Source organism: Lemur catta, chromosome 2 (genome assembly GCF_020740605.2).
Source record: "Lemur catta isolate mLemCat1 chromosome 2, mLemCat1.pri, whole genome shotgun sequence".
Classification (NCBI taxonomy): domain Eukaryota; kingdom Metazoa; phylum Chordata; class Mammalia; order Primates; family Lemuridae; genus Lemur; species Lemur catta.
Window position 1 is genome coordinate 117,483,939 of NC_059129.1, and position 24,527 is coordinate 117,508,465.

A 24,527-nucleotide genomic window follows, 5' to 3' on the forward strand; every position below is an offset into this window, starting at 1 on the left:
TGCCCAGACCAATATCCTATAGTTTTCTCCTATATTTTCTTCTCAGAGTCTTAGAATGTCCCATTTTACATTTAAGTCTTTAATTCATTTTGAGTTGATTTTTCCATATGGTATGAGATAAGGGTCCAATTTCATTCTTCTGCATATGGATATCCAGTTTTACAAACACGGTTTGGTGAAAAGACCATCCTTTTCCGGTTGCGTATTCTCCGCACCTTTATCAAAAATCAATTGACTCGGCCGGGCGCGGAGGCTCACGCCTGTAATCCTAGCACTCTGGAAGGCCAAGGCGGGTGAATTGCTTGAGGTCAGGAGTTCGAGACCAGCCTCAGCAAGAGCGAGACCCCGTCTCTACTAAAAATAGAAAGAAATTATCTGGCTAACTAAAATATATATATAGAAAAAATTAGCCGAGCATGGTGGTGCATGCCTGTAGTCCCAGCTACTGGGGAGGCTGAGGCAGGAGGATCGCTTAAGCCCAGGAGTTTGAGGTTGCTGTGAGCTAGGCTGACGCCAAGGCACTCACTCTAGCCTGGGCAACACAGCGAGACTCTATCTCAAAAAAAAAAAAAAAAAAGAAAAGAAAAATCAATTGACTGTATGATAATGAATTAATTTCTGAGTTCTCTATTCTCATGCATTGGTTGATATTTCTACTTTTTTTTTTTGCCAGTACCATGCTGTTTTAATTTTTATAGCTTTGTAGTATTATTTGAAATTAGGTAGTGTGATGCCTTCAGTTTTGTTCTTTTTGCTCATGATTACCTTGACTATTCTGGTTTTATTGTGGTTCCATATGAATTTTAGGATTGCTTTTTCTATACGTATGAAAAATGACATTGGAATTTTGATAGGGATTGCCTTGAATCTGTAGATTGCTTTGGGTGGTATGGACATTTTAACAATATTAATTTTTCCAATCCCTGAATGCAGGATATCTTTCTTTTTATTTGTGTCATCTTCCATTTCTTTCATCTAGATTTTACAGTTTACAGTGTACACAGGTCTTTCACCTCCTTGGTTAAATTTATTCTTAAGTATTTTATCATTTTTTTAGCTATTATAAATGGGATTATTTTTTACCACTAAGTCTTTTTTTTATAAGAAGCATTGATATAGTAAAATTTTTTCATTGTGAATAATTATTAGCCTTAAAAGGATTTGATTTTAGAGAAGGAACAAAGATTTCTTAAGTAAACAGTCTTTGGTTGCCAGTGTCTTTGTCAAATCTTTAATATTCGCCAGTAGCTTCATGTGGATGATTCTTAAGGAATACTGAAACAGAAAGGAGACCTGGAGTTCTGGGTGGTAGAGGAAATATGTGGGCAGGCTCCACTATCTGTACCTTCCTCCTCCATTTCCAGCATTAATTTTCTTTTTCTTTTCTTTTCTTTTTTTTTTTTTTTTTTTTGAGACAGGGTCTCATTGTGTTGCCCAGGCTGATCTTGAACTCTTGAGCTCAAATGATCCTCCTGCCTCAGCCTCTGGAGTAGCTGAGGTTACAGGAGCATGCCACTGCACCCAGCTGTAGCTTGAATTCTCAATTTCTATTCTGACCTTTAAGTTTTGTGACCTATTTTCCTTTTCTAATAACCTTTGTTCTTGAAATATTCTTCCTCCTACAAGTTAAAGAAAAAATCCAGAAATAAAGAAAAACATAACAGTATTAAAATGGCTGGAGAAAAGTCAATATGGTTATAGAGTATCCTGAAATTATTATTTTGAAAGGGCAACACTCATTTGGATGTGTAAACTCTGGAATTCTTATTTTTTAAATTGTTCATTAGTGTTGACCTATATACATATTTGTATTTTTATCTGAGGAATTCCAAATTCCTCAAATGTTGGTGGTGTATATATACTTCTATGTAGATTGTATAAATTGATGATGTTTGTGGCAGAAGAGAATGCTTCCCTCTCTTTTTTCAGTGCCATCATGCCATTTCTCAGACCACTGCAAAGAAATAGAGACAGATAAATACGATAAAAGAGATCCAAGTAAAGACAGAGTGGTGCACGTACTTAGAATTGAGAATAAGGCATACTTTATTTTTAAGAATAACATACTTTAGAGACTCAGTCAAAGAATTTTAAAGAATCTGGAATAAGATGTAGCAGTTAGGAAGAAGCATCATTTCAGCTAAAGTAAATTATTAGAGGATAGAAAGGTCAAGAGATATCCTAGGGAAAGAACTTAGTTATGATAGAGAAGAAAGGATTAGAAACAGAAAAGAAGGTGTATTATTAGGCATGAAGTCACGAAGGGACTGAACATTAATCAGATTTTTAGACAAACCTACAAACAAACCACAGCCCACGCTTACACCAGTTATAGGCCTGAGATTTATCAAAACCAGCTCTCTAGGGATGCACTCCAGTTCACTGTGAATAAAGGTAGCCCATGGAGAGTGGCCATTGTGGTCCCTGGCTCTGTGCTATGGAGGTAGGGATAAGAGACACATCACCTCTCCACATAAGTACCAGAGCCCATCAAGCTGCCTGTAAACAGGATTTCAAAGATTCATACTTTTGTTTCTCAAAAGACTGCCATACCTAGCCATCTGATAGGAAATGGCATCTCTTATTAATGAGTCTATGCCTTTATTTGCACCTTATCAGACTGAGAGATACTGAAGATGGCAGTGATGCTGATAGTGTGGGACATGGGAGACAGAGACCAAAGCTGCATGGAACACTGAGATGGGAGAGAAAAAGTAATTTTTGAAATAGATTAGAAAATTCGCATTCTGGGCAGTGAGTATTCACTGGACTTACAGTGTATGTTTTTTTCAAGGAACCACATTCACAGTTGTTAGAACTACAAGAGCAACATCAGATAATCATGACATATGCTTATTTTTAATTTTTATGGGTGTCATTGTTATGAACTATCTCAGTAAAGAGATTAATGTTAGCGTCTTATTTCTTCCCTTGAGAGAGAAGAAAAACTGGAACAGTCTTATTGCCGCTTCTCACTGGAGCCAGTTTAGAATAAAAACAACCAAATGAAAAAAAAATCCTCTTAAGCCCAATAACAACATTCATAACAATTTTCCTAATTTAACTCCTTTTCTTTTTGCTAAGGAGGAACAGTTGTATTTTTGTCATTAATAGAAAAGGGAACATTGCCTAAACAACCTATTATAAATTCTTCTGGGAAAGCATATTACAAATAATTGAAAACAAACCTGATTCTGTGAACTTGGCAGCAAATGTATAACAGAAAGCAATTCAGCCCTGGCCCCTGGATGATTGATTAAATGTTTTATTCCTTTTACCTTTCACTCACACTGTGTTTGTCAAGAGGAAAGAGAAAAAGAATGTTGTGAAACAAAGTCCACTTTAGACAAATAACTCACGATAATGATCAATGACCTCTAATCAGCTATTTATTCATTTTTCTTAAGTTTTAATGTTTGTAAGTATTAGCAATTCTGCATGGGTTCCTGCAGAAACTGAAGCCCTGAGTTTCAGCATGTCCTCACTCCCCGCCAGCTAACCAACAACACAAGCTGTATCTGAGCTTCTTTGAGGGCACGGCCCTGCAGCTTCCTGTGGTCAGTTATTAGTCAGAGTCCAGCAAAGGAACAAGAACACTGTGTACTTGGTAAATCTACAGAAAACTTCATCTTCTGGTTGTGTGGGAGGTGAGGTCCCTTTGTGCACCCTGTTCTTTGAAGGGACTAGAGACCCGTTGGTGCTGTACAGATGTCGAGGTGCACAGAGCCAACATCCTAGAAACCTAGTAAATAAATAATTATGATCCAACTCTGTACAGAATAATGGCAGGAACTTAAACTTAGGATACTGTTGACATGTATCATAATTGTTATTGTTCTATAAAGCATGTAAAATTGACACTAAACCTTTTCAATGAAACACTTTCTTACAACCTTGATATTTTTCAATGATGACTAGCCAAATGTGTACATCACAGGGGTGAGCTGCAAATCTTGTGTCTCTAACAAAAGTTTGAGTATAATGTTGGGTTTATAGAGGGACCCTTCTCACTTCACATTCTTTTCTTTTTCATTTTTCTACTCTTAGAAACTACTGCCCAGATGTCAGTAATTCTACAACCTCCTCTTCTTGCAGCCTTTGTGTTGGGACTTGATCAGCTACTCCAATCTCAGCTCCAGAAGCCATTATGGCAGGGGATGAGACTATAGGCCATCCCTAGAATAGTAGCCTTAGCACAGAGCTGGAGGGATTTGAGCTAGGAAGTCCTCTGATCTTCCTTTCTCTTAATTGCTCATGGGAAAATTGGGTATGGATAAGAACACAAAACACAAGAACATGTCCTGCTGCCTTATTGCACGTTCTCCCATTGACATTCAACCACCTTAGCATTTCCAAAATTATCTCTCGTCTCCATTGTGGGTGGGAACTTTGTTACTGCTACTCATGTTGTCTCAGGCTGTCCAGGTTGCTAACAGGTAACTGCTATAAAGGGTGGAGCACATCCTGCTTAGCAGAAAGACATAGTCATTTGCATTATTTTTCATACTCTTTCAAGAATAACCACAACTAACAATAGTTTTTCCTGTGTGGTAGATATTATTCTAATGAATTCACATAAATTATTTATTTTAATATACCAAACAATACTATAAGATAGATATTATTATTTGCCTTTTATAGAGAAAACTGAGGCACAGAGAGATTAGGTAAATTTCCTAAATTCACACAGGCAGTAAGTGGCAGAGCCAGAATTTGGATATAACCAATCTATCTCCAAATCAGTATATGTGATCTTAAACTGTAGTTAATTCTCTGTGCGCGCACACACACACACACACACACACACACAAACACCTTCATACAACAGTTATACAAAGTATCGGGCACACAGGTATAGTCAATATTAGAAGAGTGTACCTATACAAACATCCTTGCAGCCTTACACACAGACTTAGATTTATAAACCCATGAAATGAAAACTCATGCATTTAAATATAGAATTTTGTTCCGTAAAAACAAATTTAATGTTTTTGTTTATTTTTTTATTCCTTGTGCAATGAAAAAATCATAAAATTGAAGAGATAAGACCTGTAGTTTCCTTTAACAAAGCTGAGCTAGGGGGTCATATTTAGACTAATAGACCACATGATTTCACTTGAAAACATATTAATAGAAACTTGACCAACTATGGATATTCAATTTCACTCTAAAGATGGAATGAAATTAAGTAGGACAAGAGTAAATAAATAAGAGATAGATGAAGAATAAGTAATGATATGGAAGGAGACATCAGAAAATTAATAACATGAAAACAAAACTAAGAGTAGAGGTGGCAAAAGGGGGAAGATTCAGAGAATGTTGATATATAGGTGAGAGTAGGGAGTCAGTAGGCAAGTGTCAGAGGGTGGGAGGATGGTGACAATCACTAGGGACACAGTTTGCACACACATAATGTTAGGGACATTAGAAGTATAGTTAGCCTATGGAACATGCTCAATCTTGAGGAGCTTGTGTCTATGTTCAAATTCTTCTCTAACTGCTATTAATAGTGTGATTCCATAATTTAAAGTCTCTGACATCTTGTTATTTGAATATGAACCTTTCTGAACATTAAATCACTTGACATTTCCAACATCCATCTCAAAATGCTGCTTCTATACAATTGGGAAAAAATTCAAATTAATGTATTTATACAGCTTTTTATTTATATACTTGTAAAATACACACATATACACATACACAATTTCCCTATGAGGAAGCCTTGAGTCAGAGAATAAGAATGAAAGAGACTGAATTTCTCTTTCAAGTGTGTGTCTAGGTTTTATTCCAATCTAATGACACAGGATCTGGCGTCTGCCTGCTCCAAGATTTTATTTTAATTTTAAACAAGTGTTCCCACACAGGAACTGAAAACAAAACAGGAAAATGTTGCTTAAGTTTTCCTTTGTGCTGTTATTATATGTCTTTCAAGTGTACTGATTGTTCTGTCTCACCAATGTAGGTCATTGTACTCTCAGTGGCTTTTTTGTTTTCCTATCAGGACTTTCTCTAATAGCTCTCCACATTACGGGATATTATGTTAGTTTCACAGTTATTTATTTTTGATATTAAGACATTTTCTTCTTTTCCCTATAATTTGAAGTTTTAGTACTTCCTACCTTGTAGAATTTACTGTGAAATATAATTTTTTTTGAACACCAGTGAATGGTTTTTACTTACTAAAATACTTAAATACTAAAGCTGACATAACCAATTTCATTGGTCATGATGTTAGTAAGATTTTAGGAGTTGTTGGTTCTTTCTAGATAACAATGCTTTAGCCCATAGCTCTTAGGCATGTTTCGCTTCTGGTTTTGGTCAGCATAGAGCTTTGCTTCCACTTAACCAGAAGGGTCTTTACTGATATGGATCAATGACTAGAGGTATTATTAGGTCTGGTACTCTCCTTTGGCTTAGTGATCATTTGTGCTCTACTGTGTCTCACTCCTGTCCCTCCCAGAAGGCCTGAGCACCATCCGATCCAGTGGTGGGTCCTGAGTGGTGACCTGGGGGCTGGTAAGCAGCCTACCCCAGGGAGTCTAGAATGGATAGAACAAGTAAGATAAATTCAACACAAATTCATGAAGAGAAGCCAAGAGCTGGGGAAATGAAACAAGAAAGATAATTCCAGAAGATCAAGAGCAGGATAATAAAGAGAAATTGGAGTTAAAATGCTGGATCTATCATAAAGAGGATTGGCATAGAAGCCCAAGTCAGATGATAGGATGAAGGGAAGGTGCATGAACTAGGCTCTCTCACCAATGGTGAGCTTCCTTTTCTAAAAGTCTTCAAATAATGCCTACATGATCAGCTGTTATTTATTTGACAAATGCTTACTGAACCCCTTCTCTGTGAGGTAGTGTAGAATTGGAACACATCTTAGCTGTATGAACTTAGCCATACTCGTTAAAATATCAATGTCTGTTTTCTCTTCTTAAAAAAAGGAGATAATGATAACACCAGCCTCATGAGGATGTTGTAAGCATTGAGTTAATATTATATGAGTTAATGTTATACATATAGATCAGAAGCAAGAGTATCTGATATCCAGTAAGTACACAATAATACCCAGTATTATTTTTATGTGCAAGGTCTTGTGTATTATAAAGGGATTTCTGAAATAGCTATGAAGTTGGAATAGATGACTAATAATTCTATTCTCTTAGGCAATCTCTGGTTGGGGCACACCCAAAACAAAATGTGGAGCAATGCAAATGTTTAAGGAGAGTGAGAGAACTTCCTTCTGGTGATTTTCCTTAATGACTTGCTCTGAAGCTACTCCACTTAGATTTGTTTCCTGGCTGTGAATTTCAGATGATGACTGTATTCCTGTATAGTCTTAGGTTGACAGCATAAAGATTTAGCAATGACATCTGTATTTGATAAAATGCAAATGAGAAACTCCCTAAAGAGATTGAGAAAATCTATTTTGACAACTCTGCTTTTTATCTATGTAAATATTATATACTTTAACTGCAGAAAGAAAACCACAAAGATAAATGAAATATTTTCAGCTTGGAGTACTTTTTTATTATTATTTGAAAGCATTTTAAAATATATGTAAAATGAACTCCTGTACATTAGGGTCCTTTAAGAGCAAAAATGAGTGGGGGGACCGAGATTTGCATTTAGTAATGATTTTCTCCTTTTGAAAATTCAAGCACTTAGTGGTCAGTGTTCCTTTTATAACCATGACCAGTGGGAATGATACCAAAATCTTCCATTCAATTATGATGGATTACAGGACACCCATATGGGCATGTTTCAGAAGAAACTAACCTAAGCTTACCTTGAATAAGGGGCTTAGAAGTAAATGCTTTGCTGGATTACTTTGAGTGGTACAAAACAAGAAGAACACCAGAAGCTTTCTGAAAAGAGGGACCATACCAATTTTCAGACTTTGAGAAAATTGGAACTCCTAAAGCAGCTGAGACTGTTTCTATTTTTGACCTTTCCTAAAAACTTAGTCCTTCTGTGTGTTCAGTAGTTCCACAGTAGTTAGAATGCACTACCACATGAAATCTACAAAAAAAGTGTTGCAACTAACCCTAATACAGCATGAGAGAGAGAGAGAGAGAGGGAGGGAGAGAGAGAAAGGAAAATATACTCTTCTTTGACCATTAGAAAAGCTACACAAACCTTTGATGTACAATTTTGCAACCAGTTTCACTAAGAGAGAAAAAAATAAAAATCTAAGATGACAAATTCTCTTTAATGGAACTAATTTTCTTATTATGCTGCAATTTATTGATGACTATTGCTTTGACAGTGAAGAATCTGTTTAAATATTTGTGAGAGGCAAAGCTTTAGTTAAAGAATGACAGTGCAAGAACTATAATTCTAAAAAACAGGAGAAAAACAATTTTAAGTTTCAGAGCAATTGGAACCAAGTAAGTATCAAAAGCAAAATGCCTTTTTGTAGGAGAGTGAAAGACCTGTTAAGACTAAGCTCAGGGGTAGAGTTGTCAATGGTACAGTCATATTTGTTAAACAGTTCATTAAGCTGACATTTCCCTGCATTCTTGGAATAGGTTAGTTAAAGAAGTTAAAGTTGCACACAGTTCTTGACATTTTATTATCAAAGTCTTACTTTCTAAGCATCTCAGTAGCCATGAACCATGTAAGAGTAGTTCTTTTGTTTGGGCTTATAAACTTCTAATGATAGTGGGATATCTATTAAAGACCTTCCAATTAAGTCTGTGCACTACATGTTACATGAAAAGAAAGTCTTTCTACTTATGGTTAGTAGTAATATTGAAGTACTTGAAGGGATATATCCATTTATACAAGTATATTCCATTTTATTTCTCTTTAGAAGTGGCTCTATTAGCGTTTTTAATAATTTTTCATTGATTTACCCAAATATATAGAGTACCCATATAATATTTTTATATGTGCTTAAGCTGTTGCAACTCTAAAATGATGTATTATATGTTGATAAGTAAATTCACACTAAAATTTATGATGTACATTCAATACATGGAATTCAAAATGTAGGTAAGCATAGTTAAAATATATACAAAGTCAAATTCTAAATGATACATGCAATGTGTGAATTGAGAATGTTTGAGGAGAAAGTTAATTCATTGGCAGTCCTAGAATAGTCTATAATATTTGGGCACTGATACTGATTTATTCATTCAACAAATAATTATTGAGAATCTATTGTGTAGTGCTCAATGTGTTAAGCACTGAAGATATGCTATAAATAAGACAAAGTTATTACCCTCATTGAATTTATAGTCTAGAAGCAGACACAAGCAGACACAAGTAAATAGGCAATAGAAATAAGGGAGAGTCAAGGGAGCTTGGAGAATTTATAGGAGGAACTCCTAGACTCATGGAGGTATGCATGGAAGGATGGAACTGGCATCGTAGCTGAGACCTTGGAGATGTACAGAGTACATCTGTGTAAATGGGGAACAGTAAGGAAACAGAGAGGTGTTTGAGGAAGAGGCCCTGCAGTGTTGGGGAACCTTTAGCCTGAAGGCTACATGTGGCCTTCTAGTCCTTAAGTGTGGCTTTTTGACTGAATACAAATTTTACAGAATGGGGTGCAGCAGAGAAAGATGAAGGCTTTCTTGCCTCTTGTGGTGCTTAAAAAAGAACAATCTTGAAATCAGAAAGCCACAAGTTCCCCATCCTAGAAAGTGACCACATAGTAGGCATCCAACAAATATATTTGAATGAATGAGTGACTGACAGACTACATGAATGAGAAATATGGACATGTGAAGAGTAGGACCAGAGATGAAGCTCTGAGAGGTAAGCATGTGTTTTAAGCCTTCAGAGTGCCTAATTTTCTGAATGTGCAAATAGCAGTGCTTGAATTTATAAAAATAATTCTAAAAATGACAGCTGTTGGAAAAAATGACAAAATATGGAAAGTGAAAAGAAAATTTCAATAAACTGTGCCTGGTATAACAGGAAATAATGTCCAGGAAAAGATCGAGTCTATAATCTTCTGTTTGCTCATTAAGGCCCTAAAGATTTTTGATGGGAAAATCTATAGACTGAAGTGTTTAAATATTTTAGTAACCTGTATTATAAATGACATGTTATACAACTTTTATTATTTATCCAGTGCGTTTATATTACCCATGCATTACTGTTTCATGAATTCATGTATTTTCATATTTTTATAACATTTTAAGATATCCCAATATTGCTTTGATTTAAGATTTTAAAAACTACAATGAGGCTGGGCGCAGTGGCTCACGCCTGTAATCCTAGCACTCTGGGAGGCCGAGGCGGGTGGATCGCTCGAGGTCAGGAGTTCAAGACCAGCCTGAGCAAGAGCAAGACCCCATCTTTACTAAAAATAGAAAGAAGTTATATGGACATCTAAAAATATATATAGAAAACAATTAGCCGGGCATGGTGGCACTTGCCTGTAGTCCCAGCTACTCAGGAGGCTGAGGCAGAAGGATCGCTTGAGCCCAGGAGTTTGAGGTTGCTGTGAGCTAGGCTGACGCCAGGGCACTCTAGCCAGGGTGACAGAGCGAGACTCTGTCTCAAAAAAAAAAAAAAAAAAACTACAATGAAAACTTTCTGATAAGGTAAGGTTATTTTTCAACAACTATTCAGTTACATATAAAAAAACTAGTAACGATTCATAAAGATTATAATACACTTAATACCAACCTTTCTGCTAGAAGCAAGGTAGTGTGTAATTATTATAATAGTTACTTATTGATGGTTACTGATTATCCATAGGGTTTAAGTAATGTACTTATAATCCTAATATAGTTTATTTTTTATTGACTCTTATAAATAATAGCATGTCAGATTTATAAGTTGGAGAATGAAATAGCCAGGAAATGATTTGCCCAAGGAAGGAACTAGCCAATGGATAAGGTCCACTCTGCTCTGATTAACAAAATTAAGTTGAATAGTTCTTAAGTTCAAATCCAATTTATGCTTCAGAAAACACATTTACGTGTTATTCTCAGCTAAAAACATCCTGTCAAAATGAAACTCCCTTGTAATAGAAAATAAAGTTAACTAATATTTAACTATTATTAACAAGCATAATAGACTTAGATGTAAGGAACTCATGGATCAAAGCTGTTAATTTCCTAATTTTCTCTAAATCAACTTAACTCAAGTGCTTGGGTAGAAAATTCTATGAAGGATTACTGAGTTTAATTTCATTTTGTGAAAATAGCACACTCAAAGATTTACTCTTATAATAAGAGAATAATCATATAAATTATATAAATATAATAAAAAGAAAAAAATCTGATTCATTATTCTGTGAAATTGCTTTTTAGATAGAAAGTTAGTTGAACTTGCCGAAGATTTAGGAATTACATAAATTTCATTTATTCAAAGGTTTTTATTTAGCACTTCATTTTTTACCAGATGCTGTCCTATGTGCTGGGGATTATGTCAATTAACAAAACAATAAAAATCCCTGAACTCCTGGGACTCAAGTCCTAGTGGGAAGAGAGAAACAATCAATAATAGTGCCCCAGGTGGAAGATGAGGCAAGCTTGGCCCAAGACAGTTTTAAAATGGAGATGGTAAGTGTTAGGACGCTTAAAGTAGAGCCAACCAAGATTTAAAGGTAAAGTTGATGTAGAATGAAAGAAAACAAAAGGAGTCAAGCATGAGTCTAAATTGTTGGTCCCAAGTAGCTGAAAAGATGAAATTATTTAGTGAGATTGAGAAGACTGGGCATGAAGAACAGGAACTCAGTTCGAAATGGGTATTCGACAGCTGAGTAAATTTAGCAAGTAGGCAGTGGGTTTCTGCATTCTGACCTTCAGAGAAGTCAGGCCTGGATAATTAGATGTGAGAGACATCAGTACAGATGGGATTTATAGGCCTGAGGTTTGATGGTCTTGCTAAGTAAATATGGAGAGAGTAGAAGAAAAGGCCAAGGACTGAGCACTGTGTGGTGCTCCAATATAAAAAAGTTAGGGAGGAGCCAAAGTAGTAGTGAAGGAGACTGAGAGGGCATAGCTGGAGAGATAGAAGGAAAATAAGGACATGTGTTCTAGAAGTCAGTGGAGTAATCAGTTGTTTCAAATGCTGCCAATAGGTCCAACATGGCAAGGACTGAGAGTGGGTCATTTTAGCTACTAATGTGAAGGACGTTGACATCTTTCCCAAGAGCAGTCTCAGTGGAATGGAGAAAGATCAGTGGAACAATAGGAGTATTGTGAAGGAGTTGGCCAAAATGTACCTATTTACCACTCAAAGCCAGACCCAGAGCCTTCACTCTGTGCTAGAAAAACAATAACACACTATTGCACTATCCACTTTCCCTAAGCTTCATATAGCTCACCTCCCTTCCCCAAGCATATACAGTGAGGTTTCCAGGTCCCTGGCTTCCACACTCATGAATTCAACCAACCTCAGATCAAAAATATTAAACAAAAATTTTCATCTGTACTGAACATGTAGAGACTTTTTTCTTGTCATTATTCCCTAAGAAATATAGTATAACAACTGTTACATAACATTTATATTGTATTAGATATTAGAAGTAATGTAGAGATGATTTAGAGTATACAGGAGGGTGTGCATAGGTTATATGCAAATACTACACCATTTTATATCAGGGACTTAGAAATTCACAGATTTTGGTATCCAAGAGGGTCCTGAAACCAATCCCCCCCGGATACAGAGGGATGACTATACTTTTTTTTTCTCTTTTCACACAGTCTAAAATAAAAAAGATTAGGCTCATTTTTCAAAGTTATCTTCATAATCTTAATTTCTTTCCCTGAACTAATACTATTAAGCATGATTGGATTTAAGAGGTTTCCAGATGTCTCAGCCACTCACTTACATACAAATTGTTTGACTACACCCATCGATAGCTAATTTCAACCTGCACATAGGGATTTATTGTTCTATCTCCTGGGGTCAGCTTACTTCAACTTGTTGTAGTAAGATTTTAAAATGTTCTAAGAGTGCATACTACACATAATGTTGTCAGCTGTCCATTTCTGCTACTCACTTCAAAGTTTCTGAGACTTATTGATGATCTTCTAGCAGCCTTCATTCTCCCATCCATCCATTCACTCAACACTTTGATCAGTGGGGAGGGTATTAGGAGTATAGCTCTTCCAGCCTTCTGAAGCAAATGCAGCAATACAAATAGACAAGCATAATAATAAGGGGCAATTATCTATACTAGAAATATGAGTATTTGCTGGATAAACCACTTTTAAAATGTATTCTAAGGAAAAATGCCTTAGAGGTGCAAAGGTCCATCTTCAAGGGAAACATAATTTAAATAGTACGCTTGCACTAATAAAAACAGAATTATGTGGGTGAATAGAGTATAATATTGATTTAGTCATTTGGTTATAAAATGAGTTTTTTCCCCTTTACTTGCCAACTAATTTCAAAGAAAAGTGTAATTTTAAAATGCAAAAAACCAGTTGATAATCATAGGCTGATATTTTCAGTTGTAATGAATTCCTGTGACAGCATGAACATACACCCACCAACATGTCTGTAATAGAAACCATTTCAGGAGACACTAGATGGCCACAGATTTCCCAGGGCCTCACAGCAAGACAGTGGTGGTCTCGGGGATTGATACTTTTCATCTTCCTTGAAGAGAGACATCCTCCAGTTGTCACCCTGTAGGAAATCAGGAAGTATGCTAAGCTATCCAGTAGACTTGGAATTACACAGCATTGTGCCAGTGGAAATATCCTATCCAATATTATGGTTTATTTTGAAGGAGAGTGGAAAAAAATTAAAAAAAAAAAAAAGTTGGAAGGAAGCTGCACACAACATGGCCAAACAGCTGGCTGGTTTTATATCCCAGAAACAGCTTGGGACTAACTATACTCACAGGATCTCTTGGCAGAGTAGCTTGATGAAAATACCAAAGCTGTGAGAAGTGTTCTTTTGCTGAATCCTTCATGTAGCTATCATATGGTTTATTAACCTAAATTAGAATACATACACCTTTTTTTAAAGGAAGTCTTTGTATGTCTAAGTGAGGAACTTACTGATTCCTTTTACAACACAAATGTGGTTCACCACAGCATTAATACCAAATAAACCTTAATAATTTTCAGAAACTATAATCCTAGATGCATAGTGGTTTCCTCCTTTCTTTCAAATAACATTTTTGGGGGCAGTCAAGGGAAAACTTGATAGAAATTTAAGCATGAATTCAAAGGCACTGGTGACTTTTTTGAATGCCAAAATTAACCTCCAAGGGAAATTGGTTGTAGTGACTTCATACATCTATTTATTCAGTCTTTTAACATTTAACTGATACCTCCTTAAGCAATAGAGACAACTTAATTTTAAGCATATTTCTGGCTCATCTGCTAGATTCCATAATTGTGGAATACATAAGATTTATTTTACTCTTTTAGAATTTCTTACATTAGAGGGTATTCAGTATTTTGAAATTCAGTATTGTGGTAGACCTATCACCCCAAAAAGGTTTTGATTAAATGAATTTATTCTTTACTAAGTATCCAAGGTAGGGTCAATTTCATATTTTTATCATGAGGCATTTTGAGTTTATTCTTTGTGACATCAGAATTAGTTTCTCATCTCAGAGTTTGCTGTATTTCTCTAGTGACTCAAGTAGTTATTGGCAGTCAGTTTGTGAAAAGCTCTCTGGGATTATCTAAATGCAGGATGTTAGGGATGGAAATACATATCATTGCTTCTCCTGTCAAAAAATGTAATTAACACACATGATATATCATCTTGCAAAAGTGTATGAAAATTTCAGTGGGCGACCTTGACTCATATCTCCCCAGTGTAAGTACTAACTGCCCTGTCCCTGAACATCTTCCACCCCAGCACAGGACTCTCTTCTTGTATTCCTGTCTCTTTAGCCCTGTGTGTGTGTGCATGTGTGTGTGTGTGCGTGTGTGTGTGTGTGTATTTTCAGTTCAAAACCTACCACTGAATTTTAATTTCTTAAACAATTTTGATTTGATTCAATTTATTGCACAGGTAATATACCATTAATATAGTGCAAAAAAAGTGAAAGTATGTACTTTTTCCAATCCGGATATTGAGAGGTTCCTCATTCTTTTTTATGATTGTATGTAATTCATTATATAGATGTATAATTTATTTAACCAGTCCCACACTGATGGACATTAGGTTGTTTTCTAGTCTTTTGCTATTACCAAAGAAATGCTGAAAGAATAATGTTGTCTTTGTCAGTTCAGGCTGCCATAGCAAAATTCCATAGACTGGGTGGCTTATAAATAACAGAAATTTCTCACTGTTTTAGAGGCTAAAAGCCTGAGATCAGGGTGGCGGCATGGATGGGCTCTGGTGAGGACTCTCTTCCTGGCTTGCATACTGCTGACTTCTCGTTGTATCCTCATACAGTGGAAAGACAGCTAGCTAGCTCTCTGGGTTCTGCTTATTTGAGCACTAATCCCATTCTTGAGGGCTGCATTCTCATGACCTAATTACCTCCAAAGGACTCACCTCCAAATATTATCACATTGGGGTTAGGGTTCCAACATATGAATTTAGAGAGGACAAGCATTCAGTCTATTGGATATATTCAGTCCTTATGTAATATATTAGTAATATCTATATTATTTTCTATCTATAGTATAATTCTCAGAAGTGGAATTGCTAGGTCAAAATCCTGTGCATTCCTAATTTTGATATTAATAGATATTGCTACATTGACTTTCTTAGGGGTTTGTGCCATTTTACACTCATACCCATGAATGTAGGAGATATGCCTATACCCCTTAGTCTTGCCATTAGAGGATATTACCGATATTTGGAGGTTTTGCCAATCTGAAAAAATGGGAAGTTTATCAGTGTGTTTTTAATTAACATTTTGAGTGAGGTTCAACATTTCATCAAAAGTTTAACAGCCATTTTTATTTTTTCTTTCAATAGTTCCCTCATTTATTTGTTCACTTATGTGTTATGGTGTTGTCCTTTTCTTTGTTGATTTACAGGAATTCCTTAGGTATTAGGGACATACTTCCTTTATCTGTGATAGGAATTCTTTTTATCAGTTTGTCCTTCATTAGAATTCTCTGCTCTTGAGAAGCTCCTGAGAGAGCATGTCAGCATTGTGCAATTTGGAGGGCAGTTCCTTGGCAATTTTTCCTTTTTTTTTTTTTTTTTTTTGCATAGAAAATGGTTTGATTCAATTATTCTGGTGTCAATTGTGCTAAATTATTTTTCTAAAAATTTCACCATTCTATCCAGGGTTAATGTATTTTCATATAGTGTATTTTTCCTGGACTATGTTATATTCTTGGTAAAATTTTGACTTCTTGGTCTATCAATAACTAAAAAAGAAACCAAAAAACAACAAAATACAACCTATTGAAATATCTCACTGTGATTATACATTTGTCTAATTTCCTTGTAATCTGTTGATTCTGCTGTCGATATTTTAAGGCTATATAATTTGATGCTTTCACATACAGAATTATTCCTCATAGATTACTGATTTTATCTGATATTTTATAACTTTTAACCAAGTTTTCTGATTTCCTGCTGTATAACAGATTCTTAAATAATTTAGGTCACAATACTTTTCAGAAAAGGAATGATTAATTTAAGAATTTATGTGAGAGGTGAAAGGCGCAGATCCTATTTCAATCTTCTACATGTGGCTATCCAATTTTCCCAGCACCATTTATTGAATAAGGATTCTTTTCCCCAGTGTTATGTTTTTTGTCTGCTTTGTCAAAGATTAGATAGCTATATACACATCTGATAAAGGACTGATAACCAGAATCTATATAGAACTCAGGAAAATCAGCAAGAAAAAAATCAAACAACCCTATCAAAAAGCGGGCAAAGGACATGAACAGAAACTTTTCAAAAGAAGACAGACTAATGGCCAACAAACATATGAAAAAATGCTCAACATCTCTAATCATCAGGGAAATGCAAATCAAAACCACAATGAGATAACAATTTTCTCCAGTGAGAATGGCCTTTATCAAAAAGTCCCAAAACAGTAAATGTTGGCATGGATGCAGAGAAATAGGAACACTCATACACTGCTGGTGGAACTGCAAACTAGTACAACCTCTGTGGAAAGTAATATGGAGATACCTCTAAGAGCTACAAGTAGAACTACCATTTGGTCCAGCAATTCCATTACTGGGCATCTACCCAAAAGAACAAAAGACATTCTATAAAAAAGACATCTGCACTCGAATGTTTATAGCAGCACAATTCACAATTGCAAAGATGTGGAAACAACCCAACTGCCCGACAATACATGAGTGGATTCATGCAATGTGGTATATGTATACCATAGAGTTCTACTCAGCCATAATAAACAATGGTGATCTAGCACCTCTTGTATTATTCTGGATAGAGCTGGAACCCATTCTACTAAGTGAAGTATCCCAAGAATGGAAAAACAGGCACCACATGTGTTCACCATCAAATTGGTGTTAACTCATCAACACTTAAGTATACATATAGTAATAACATTCATCGGGTGTCAGGCGGGTGGGAACGGGGAGGATGGGATGGGTATATTCACACCATCTGGGGGGTGGACACGCTTGAAGCTGTGACTTGGGTGGGGCAAAGGCAATATACGTAACCTAAATGTTTGTACCCTTGTGATATGCTGAAATAAAAAAAATTAAAAAATAATAATAAAAAGAAAATTTACAGAAATCCCAGGAAGGTCAAGTTGATGCAATGCCTTGGAACAGAGGAATATAAGTAATTGTAGTATACAGAGAATGCCTAAGGTACAAGCAAATGCATCACATGTAGACATATTAAAAGTACCATAACATACCTGACTTATTTCACTAGATTCCAGTGAGTAAACATGAGCCTGAATCTACCTGAGAGAACAAGAACTTACCTTTATTTTTCCAAGAAAAAAGAAACAAAATCATATATTTAATTCTTGGTACACTTAAATGTTATATTATTTCCCACATTGTATAGATTCACATCTCTTTAATCAATGGAAGACCAAGTGCTGATGATCCTTCTCCTGAACTTTTGGAATTTACCTCTGCTCGCTATATTCGCCTGAGATTTCAGAGGATCCGCACCTTGAATGCCGACTTGATGATGTTTGCTCACAAAGATCCAAGAGAAATTGACCCAATTGTCACAAGACGAGTAAGTTATGATGAAATATTGGAGCCTGTGAATGATATCACACCTATCTTTGTAATTGTCTGTTAAAGAATTTAAAAAGAAGTCTTTCAATGATTTGTAGGAGTGGCTATTCTCATTATTACTATTTAATTTTAAACTTTTCAATTATTTTTATCAATAATAATTATTATTTAAAGTTTGATAGACTTTCCTTTGTTCAAATCCAAGCTCTGACACTTATTGGGTGTGTAACACTTATCAAACTTTTTAACATTCTTAAATTTTAATTTCTTTTTTTATAAAATGATGATCATTATATCTAGTTCATAATCTTATTTTTGAGGACAATATTAGTTTTTGTCACTTTAGATAATCTTCATTACTATTATAATTAGCTTTGAGGAGTTACTACTGGAAGTTCAGGGGCTTTGAAACATTTTTGGCTGCAATCCACATGAAGAAATACATTTTATATCATGGCCCAGTACACACAGATACACACGCGTACACACACACACACACACACACAGAGCAATATGTCGTAGTATCAGCTGGTGATCTTGTGCAAATACAGATTCTGAATCAGTAGTTCTAGGGCAAGGCTGTGATTCTGCAATTCCAGAAAATTTCCAGGTGATGTCAGTGTTGCTGGTCTGTGGACCATTTTGTCTAATCAAATAATTTAGTTTTATGCTTTATTAATGAATCATAAGCCACAGTGTGAAAAAAGCATTGCTATAGGGGAAAACTGATTCTACATACTGTTTTATTTTTTTTCCAAATTAAATATCAGGGAAAAAAGGGTCAAAGCATCTTTTCAACAGATCTTTGAACATGGAAGCTAACAAGTGCTCTCTTTCAGTGTTAAATTGGAATTTGTGGGATTATGATATATACATGATCAACCCAGCTTTCTATGAGTGATAACTGTGCTTCCTACTTACTTGCTACTACGTTTACTGGTTTCTGGCACCTCCCAAAACTGCTGCTATGCAACCAAAACATTATTACCAAGGGAGTCAAATCAGCCATAAATCCATAAAGCAAATCTGTGCTAGCAGAGTATCTACCATATGACTAAATATATAGGTAAGAAAGAGGATTATAGGGAGAAACTAATATTGTGGGTCAAAGCACTTTTTTCTAGAATGATCCTACTAAGGTCAGACCACACTGCTACCAACTGCCAAGTTGCTAAACTAGTAGGCTGAATATTCACAGTTCCTGAATGGTCCTCATACGTTTTCTCTCCTCTTACTTAACTTCCCCACATCTCACCTCTCCATCATCATAAAATAGCATTTAAAGTTTTAGTTATTCCCATACAACATATGTCAGATGTTTTAGTGCCCTGTATTTTCCAAACCTGAAACAATGCTACCTTGACTTATATTTCAACATATTGCAAATTGTCTCATGCAGAACTAATCATTATTTTATAGCAATGCTTAGATTCTTCACTTGTTTAAAAAAACACTTTTAATTTTAATTTTGCCATAACTTAAAAATATACACCAAGGAAGACTGAATAATATTGAAGTAAAATTTAATCTTTCCTGACAGCATATCTATCAGAGAGGGAAAAAAAATCAATGAAAATAAATTAGTGTTCCTTTTATCATCTTTTGCAGGAGGCAGAGTGGGGGCTGGTGTGTACATCTATTATTTATAACTTTATTGTACATGAGCCTCTAAAATGGTGCAGAAGTCAACATATAAATATGTTATTTTGAAAGTACTCAAGTTCAATAAACACTACATGTAAATTTAAATATATAAAAATAGGATATTGAATTTCAGCTCTTCATGACTCAAGAGCAAAGCATTATACATTTATGTTTAAAATAGATACCCCAATTTTAAAAGCACATACAAATACTACTGTATCAACTTTCTGAGGCAATATCTCCATTTGTATCTATGTTATTATTAAGTGAAAAAACAAAGATTTTTACATTACCCAACTTCCTAGCAAGTTCCATTAGTTCAAGGTCTAGGTATATCAAATAAGGATATATAACAAAAAAGTTTAAAAGACACTGTATGTACATAACAAAAACGAAAGAAAGAAGAAAAAATAAGTGAATTGAAAAAAGTGGATTTGTAGTCAGGGAACTCAGGTTTGTGTCTGCCTACTTATTCTTGCTAAATCTGTTTTTTCTTTCATGTGTATAATTGGAATAATAGAACTATCTACCACTGTGATGGTTATTTGGATGTGATAATATAAGGTGCTCTGACAATTATAAAATAGTATATACACATTAATTAAAATTTTAAAAATACTCTGGCTTTGTAATTATAAATAATCTTTAAAAAATAGGTGAGTAGATTACAATAATAAGTAACATAGCCCTATATTGACTTCATATGAGTAGGTAATTATGTGGACTTTTTAACATAATAATATAAAAAAGCATGTGTTCTGTACAACAAAATTATAGTTAGTTACTTTTAATTTTTTTTCTTGTATAGTTAAGGAGAATATTATTATGAGCGCAATTTATTTCTAAATTTTGTTGGTTCTTTCCAAATCCATAAAGTGAAACAGATACATAAGATTTGTGAGTACTGAGTTTCCTATAATCATAATAGAAAAGAAGGTATTCTTGTAAGAAACCATGTACAAGTTTTGTGAAGAATTGTTGTGCTTAGTCACAGATAAAAACCACTTTCAACAAGTACTCCAACATGGAGTTTGTACTATCTGTGAGAAAGAAATCTGTAAAATGCTCACCTGACATAAATTAAAGGCATTCTTGGTTTGGACTCTGATTACAAAGCTAGGAGTTACTTCATTCATTTTGTGAGCTCTCACTTGTCCTCGATAAACACAAACATGCTTCTGACTAAGGATAAAAATGGAAAATAAAGTTTTTAAATGAATGTTCCCTTTTGTTACTTTCACCTTGCAGTCATCTTAACAGCATTTCTCTCTGGATTGCTTTTTGCAGTATTACTACTCGGTCAAGGATATTTCAGTTGGAGGGATGTGCATCTGCTATGGTCATGCCAGGGCTTGTCCCCTTGATCCAGCAACAAATGTATGTATATTTATAGGATGCTTAGGCAAAATGAAGCCCTGAACTGTAAAAAGTTTCATGAGAGTCTTTGCTGACATGGAACACTGTGAATGGGTGTCAGGTCCCCACTTAGATGGTGTAACAAAAAGCCATGCCAGGGTGAAATAAGATCTGGCAGTTAGGATGATAGACTTTGAAATCAGCCATCACAGTATCAGAAAACACATTAGTTTTTTTTTTTTTTCTCCAAAAAGGTTCCAAACTGGTCTATCTATTTTGAAACCTCTCTAGCTATGACAGCCTGCTGCATGATTTAGCTTTAGAGAATGCCTACCATCAATCAACCTGACCATTTCTTTTAAAGTTTTTAATCAAAAAATTAATGCAAACAAATGAAAAATGTACATGGAAGTAAATATATAAACAGCCATGGACCAAAAGGCTAAGGTGGGGCAGGGGCAATAAGGAGTGAGGTGGAAGAGAGAATTCTTAAGAGAACATTGACAGTGCCAAGCCAGAAAATGCTGGAATGCTTTGGGGTAGAATTTTTCATTAATGACAGTGAATTAAGTGAACGTAACCTAAAGGAGATGATGAATGAGCATCTGTTTTTCCTGTCATAAACAAACTGGTGAAATTCAAAATCATCTACTTTACAGTCTATGGAAAAAATACATTGAATAGTGAGATCAGTGAATATAGGTAGGGCTATGGATTTTTTTTTTTTCCTCAACTAAAATTGTGATACAAATGACATTACATTCAAAGCTAGTTTTCTGATTAATGGATAATAATGTTATCTCCTAGGAAGATTCAAGTACCCTGACATATTTTTATGGCAAAGTTGTAGTGCTGTTCTCTGCGTGGTGCAAGTATTTTCTATGAATTTCACTGATGGGCAGTGTTTCCCAGGCTTTGAGAACCCACAAAGCACTGTTGGAGGCCCAGGTCCATGTGGTAAATGGAGACTATACTCAGAGCACCCACAGACAGGAGATTTAGTCCTGGGGACATTAGGTTTCTGTTCTACCTATGGCCCTAGATACTTAGGGATCAAATCCTTTGCCACATCCCAAAATGTTAACAGCATTTCAAGAGAAGCCTTAAAACAAACACATCCGACCCTCAAAAACATGCAGATCCCAAGCCTAAACCCAGTGATTCCAGAACCAGCCTCGACCTCCCTAAGCTGATGGTGATCAGATATACCCACCCCAAGGCTAGCACGGTTTCCTTCCCTGGCTGAAGTAGTTATACATTTTGGTACATAGTCTAATAGTTTTTTCTTCATACTACCTTTCAGAGAGAGCCCCTCCCTTAGGGTTCTAACTAATGCTAACAATGTGCTCCCCCCTCCTTTTGACTAGAAATCGCACTGTGAGTGTGAGCATAACACGTGTGGCGACAGCTGTGATCAGTGCTGCCCGGGCTTCCATCAGAAACCTTGGAGAGCCGGGACTTTTCTGACTAAAACCGAGTGTGAAGGTATGTTCTTGAAAAGCCAGCAGAATGTGTTATTCTTCCTTTCCTGGGACACAGGTAATATAAACATGTGGTGATTTTAGGTAAATTCATATTTCCAATTTATATATTTTATCAAAAGCAAGAGCTGGTAAATTCTTTACCCTGCTTAGTTACTCAGCTTTTCAGTTTTTTTTTAATATGGCAAATATTTACCAAATATCTATGAATTTACCATTGTGTGAGGATTATGAGAAACAGATATAAGCATAGTATGTACTTATCATTAGGGTGAACCTGAAGTTTATAGCATAATGTATATATAGACTAATAGAAATGTAAATAAACAATTAAGGCAAACCTAGATTATTTAGACACTAGCCTTCTAAACACATATATTTATGAAATGGTTCTGAAACATGTATTAGCTCTAGCTTCTAGAAGAAGCAGCCCTACAATTTACCTCCCTCTGTGAGTAAATAGGCTTGAAATACATATCATCTAAGAGAAGGAGGGAAATCAGAGGTGAGAGTTTATACTCCACATGTTAGAGCCAGTTTATTACCTGAAAAAAAAAAAAAGCCTATGCTTCATTAGCTATAATTATAAACGGTGGTTTTGGGGGGCAGGAGCTGGGAAGGATACAAGAGTAAAAGGTGACAGGGAAAGCAAGAGATCAAATTTGTGGAGAATAAATACTTATCCTAATAATGGGCATGAATATTTTAAATATATGGATTATCATTAATGACAATAGTATAGAGCTGGTAATATGAAAGTGGCATCGGGGATAATCACTAGTATAAACTAAGCTGTAGCAATTATTGGACAGTGACCAAGAAAAAAGCCAGTAACAAAAAATAGGAAAGGGATAGGCTATGCAAATGTGTCAACAAATACTCATTTGCACTATGACTTTGAAGACAACCCATATGTCTAGTTTTTACTGAAGGGAGATACCTAAGAAGTGTGGCAGATGATTTTGTAGCCTAATATAGCCCAATATGGTGACAGGGGTACTGGAGAAACATGTTTCTGGAGATCGTCTCAGGCCAAGAAAAGACTTAAAAATAGACTTGTGCTGAATGTAAACCCAAACTAGTCTGAATGTAAACCCAAACTAGTCTGAATTCAACTGAATTCAAATATTAATATTTTCGTGAATCATCCCTAACCATATTTTTTTTCAGTTCATTGAGTATATTTGGCTTCAGACAGGCTTGGTAGACGTTTTAAACTAATACCAACCCTATACACTCATTGAATAACTAATTAAACTCATATTTATCATATATCACACCTTACACATGAAAGATCTTTAAAACTATTGAATCACAGCACACATTAATCATAAAATATTCCCCAATCATAAAATATAAAATCAGCCTTCCATATCCATGGGTTCTGCATCCATGGATAAAACCAAGTGTGGATCAAAAATATTCAAAAAAAATTGAATCTTTACTGAACTTGTAGAGACGTTTTTTCTTATCATTATTTCCCAAACAATACAACAACTATTTACAAAGCATTTATATTGTTTTAGTATTACAAGTAACCTAGAGATTAAAGAATATGAGAGGATATGCACAAATTGCATGCAGATACTACACCATTTTGTAGCAGGTACTTGAGCATCTGTAGATTTTGGTATCCAAGGGAGGTCCTGGAACCCATCCCCCACAGATACCGAGGGACAACTGTATTTTCTTTTCAGTTTTAGATTCTGCAAATACTATCAATGTCTTGAGTTCCTTCATTTTCTGCACTCACCTCATTTGCTTTTTGATTTGTGTCTGCCTGCTTATAAAGATATTATGGAGTAGAAATATCCCATCATCACTGAGACATATTTGGAGGTATGGTCCGCCATTGGACAGGCACCCACCATGGTCGGGGACCACTGGAGGCCCAGCCTTTGTTTTTGTTCAACTACTTCTAGCCTTGTTCTGGCTAATCCCTCAGTTTTCAAAGCTT

At 35.4% G+C, this 24,527-nt stretch overlaps 1 protein-coding gene across 1 annotated transcript in view; it reads left to right on the forward strand.

The window, feature by feature from the left end:
- LAMA2 (laminin subunit alpha 2) overlaps positions 1-24,527 on the forward strand; it is a 554,924-nt gene that overhangs the window by 200,914 nt on the left and 329,483 nt on the right. The window contains exons 5-7 of the mRNA XM_045544336.1: positions 17,908-18,087; positions 21,021-21,110; positions 22,457-22,574. Coding sequence (XP_045400292.1) covers positions 17,908-18,087; positions 21,021-21,110; positions 22,457-22,574 — 388 coding nt within the window. The remainder of the gene's footprint in view (positions 1-17,907; positions 18,088-21,020; positions 21,111-22,456; positions 22,575-24,527) is intronic.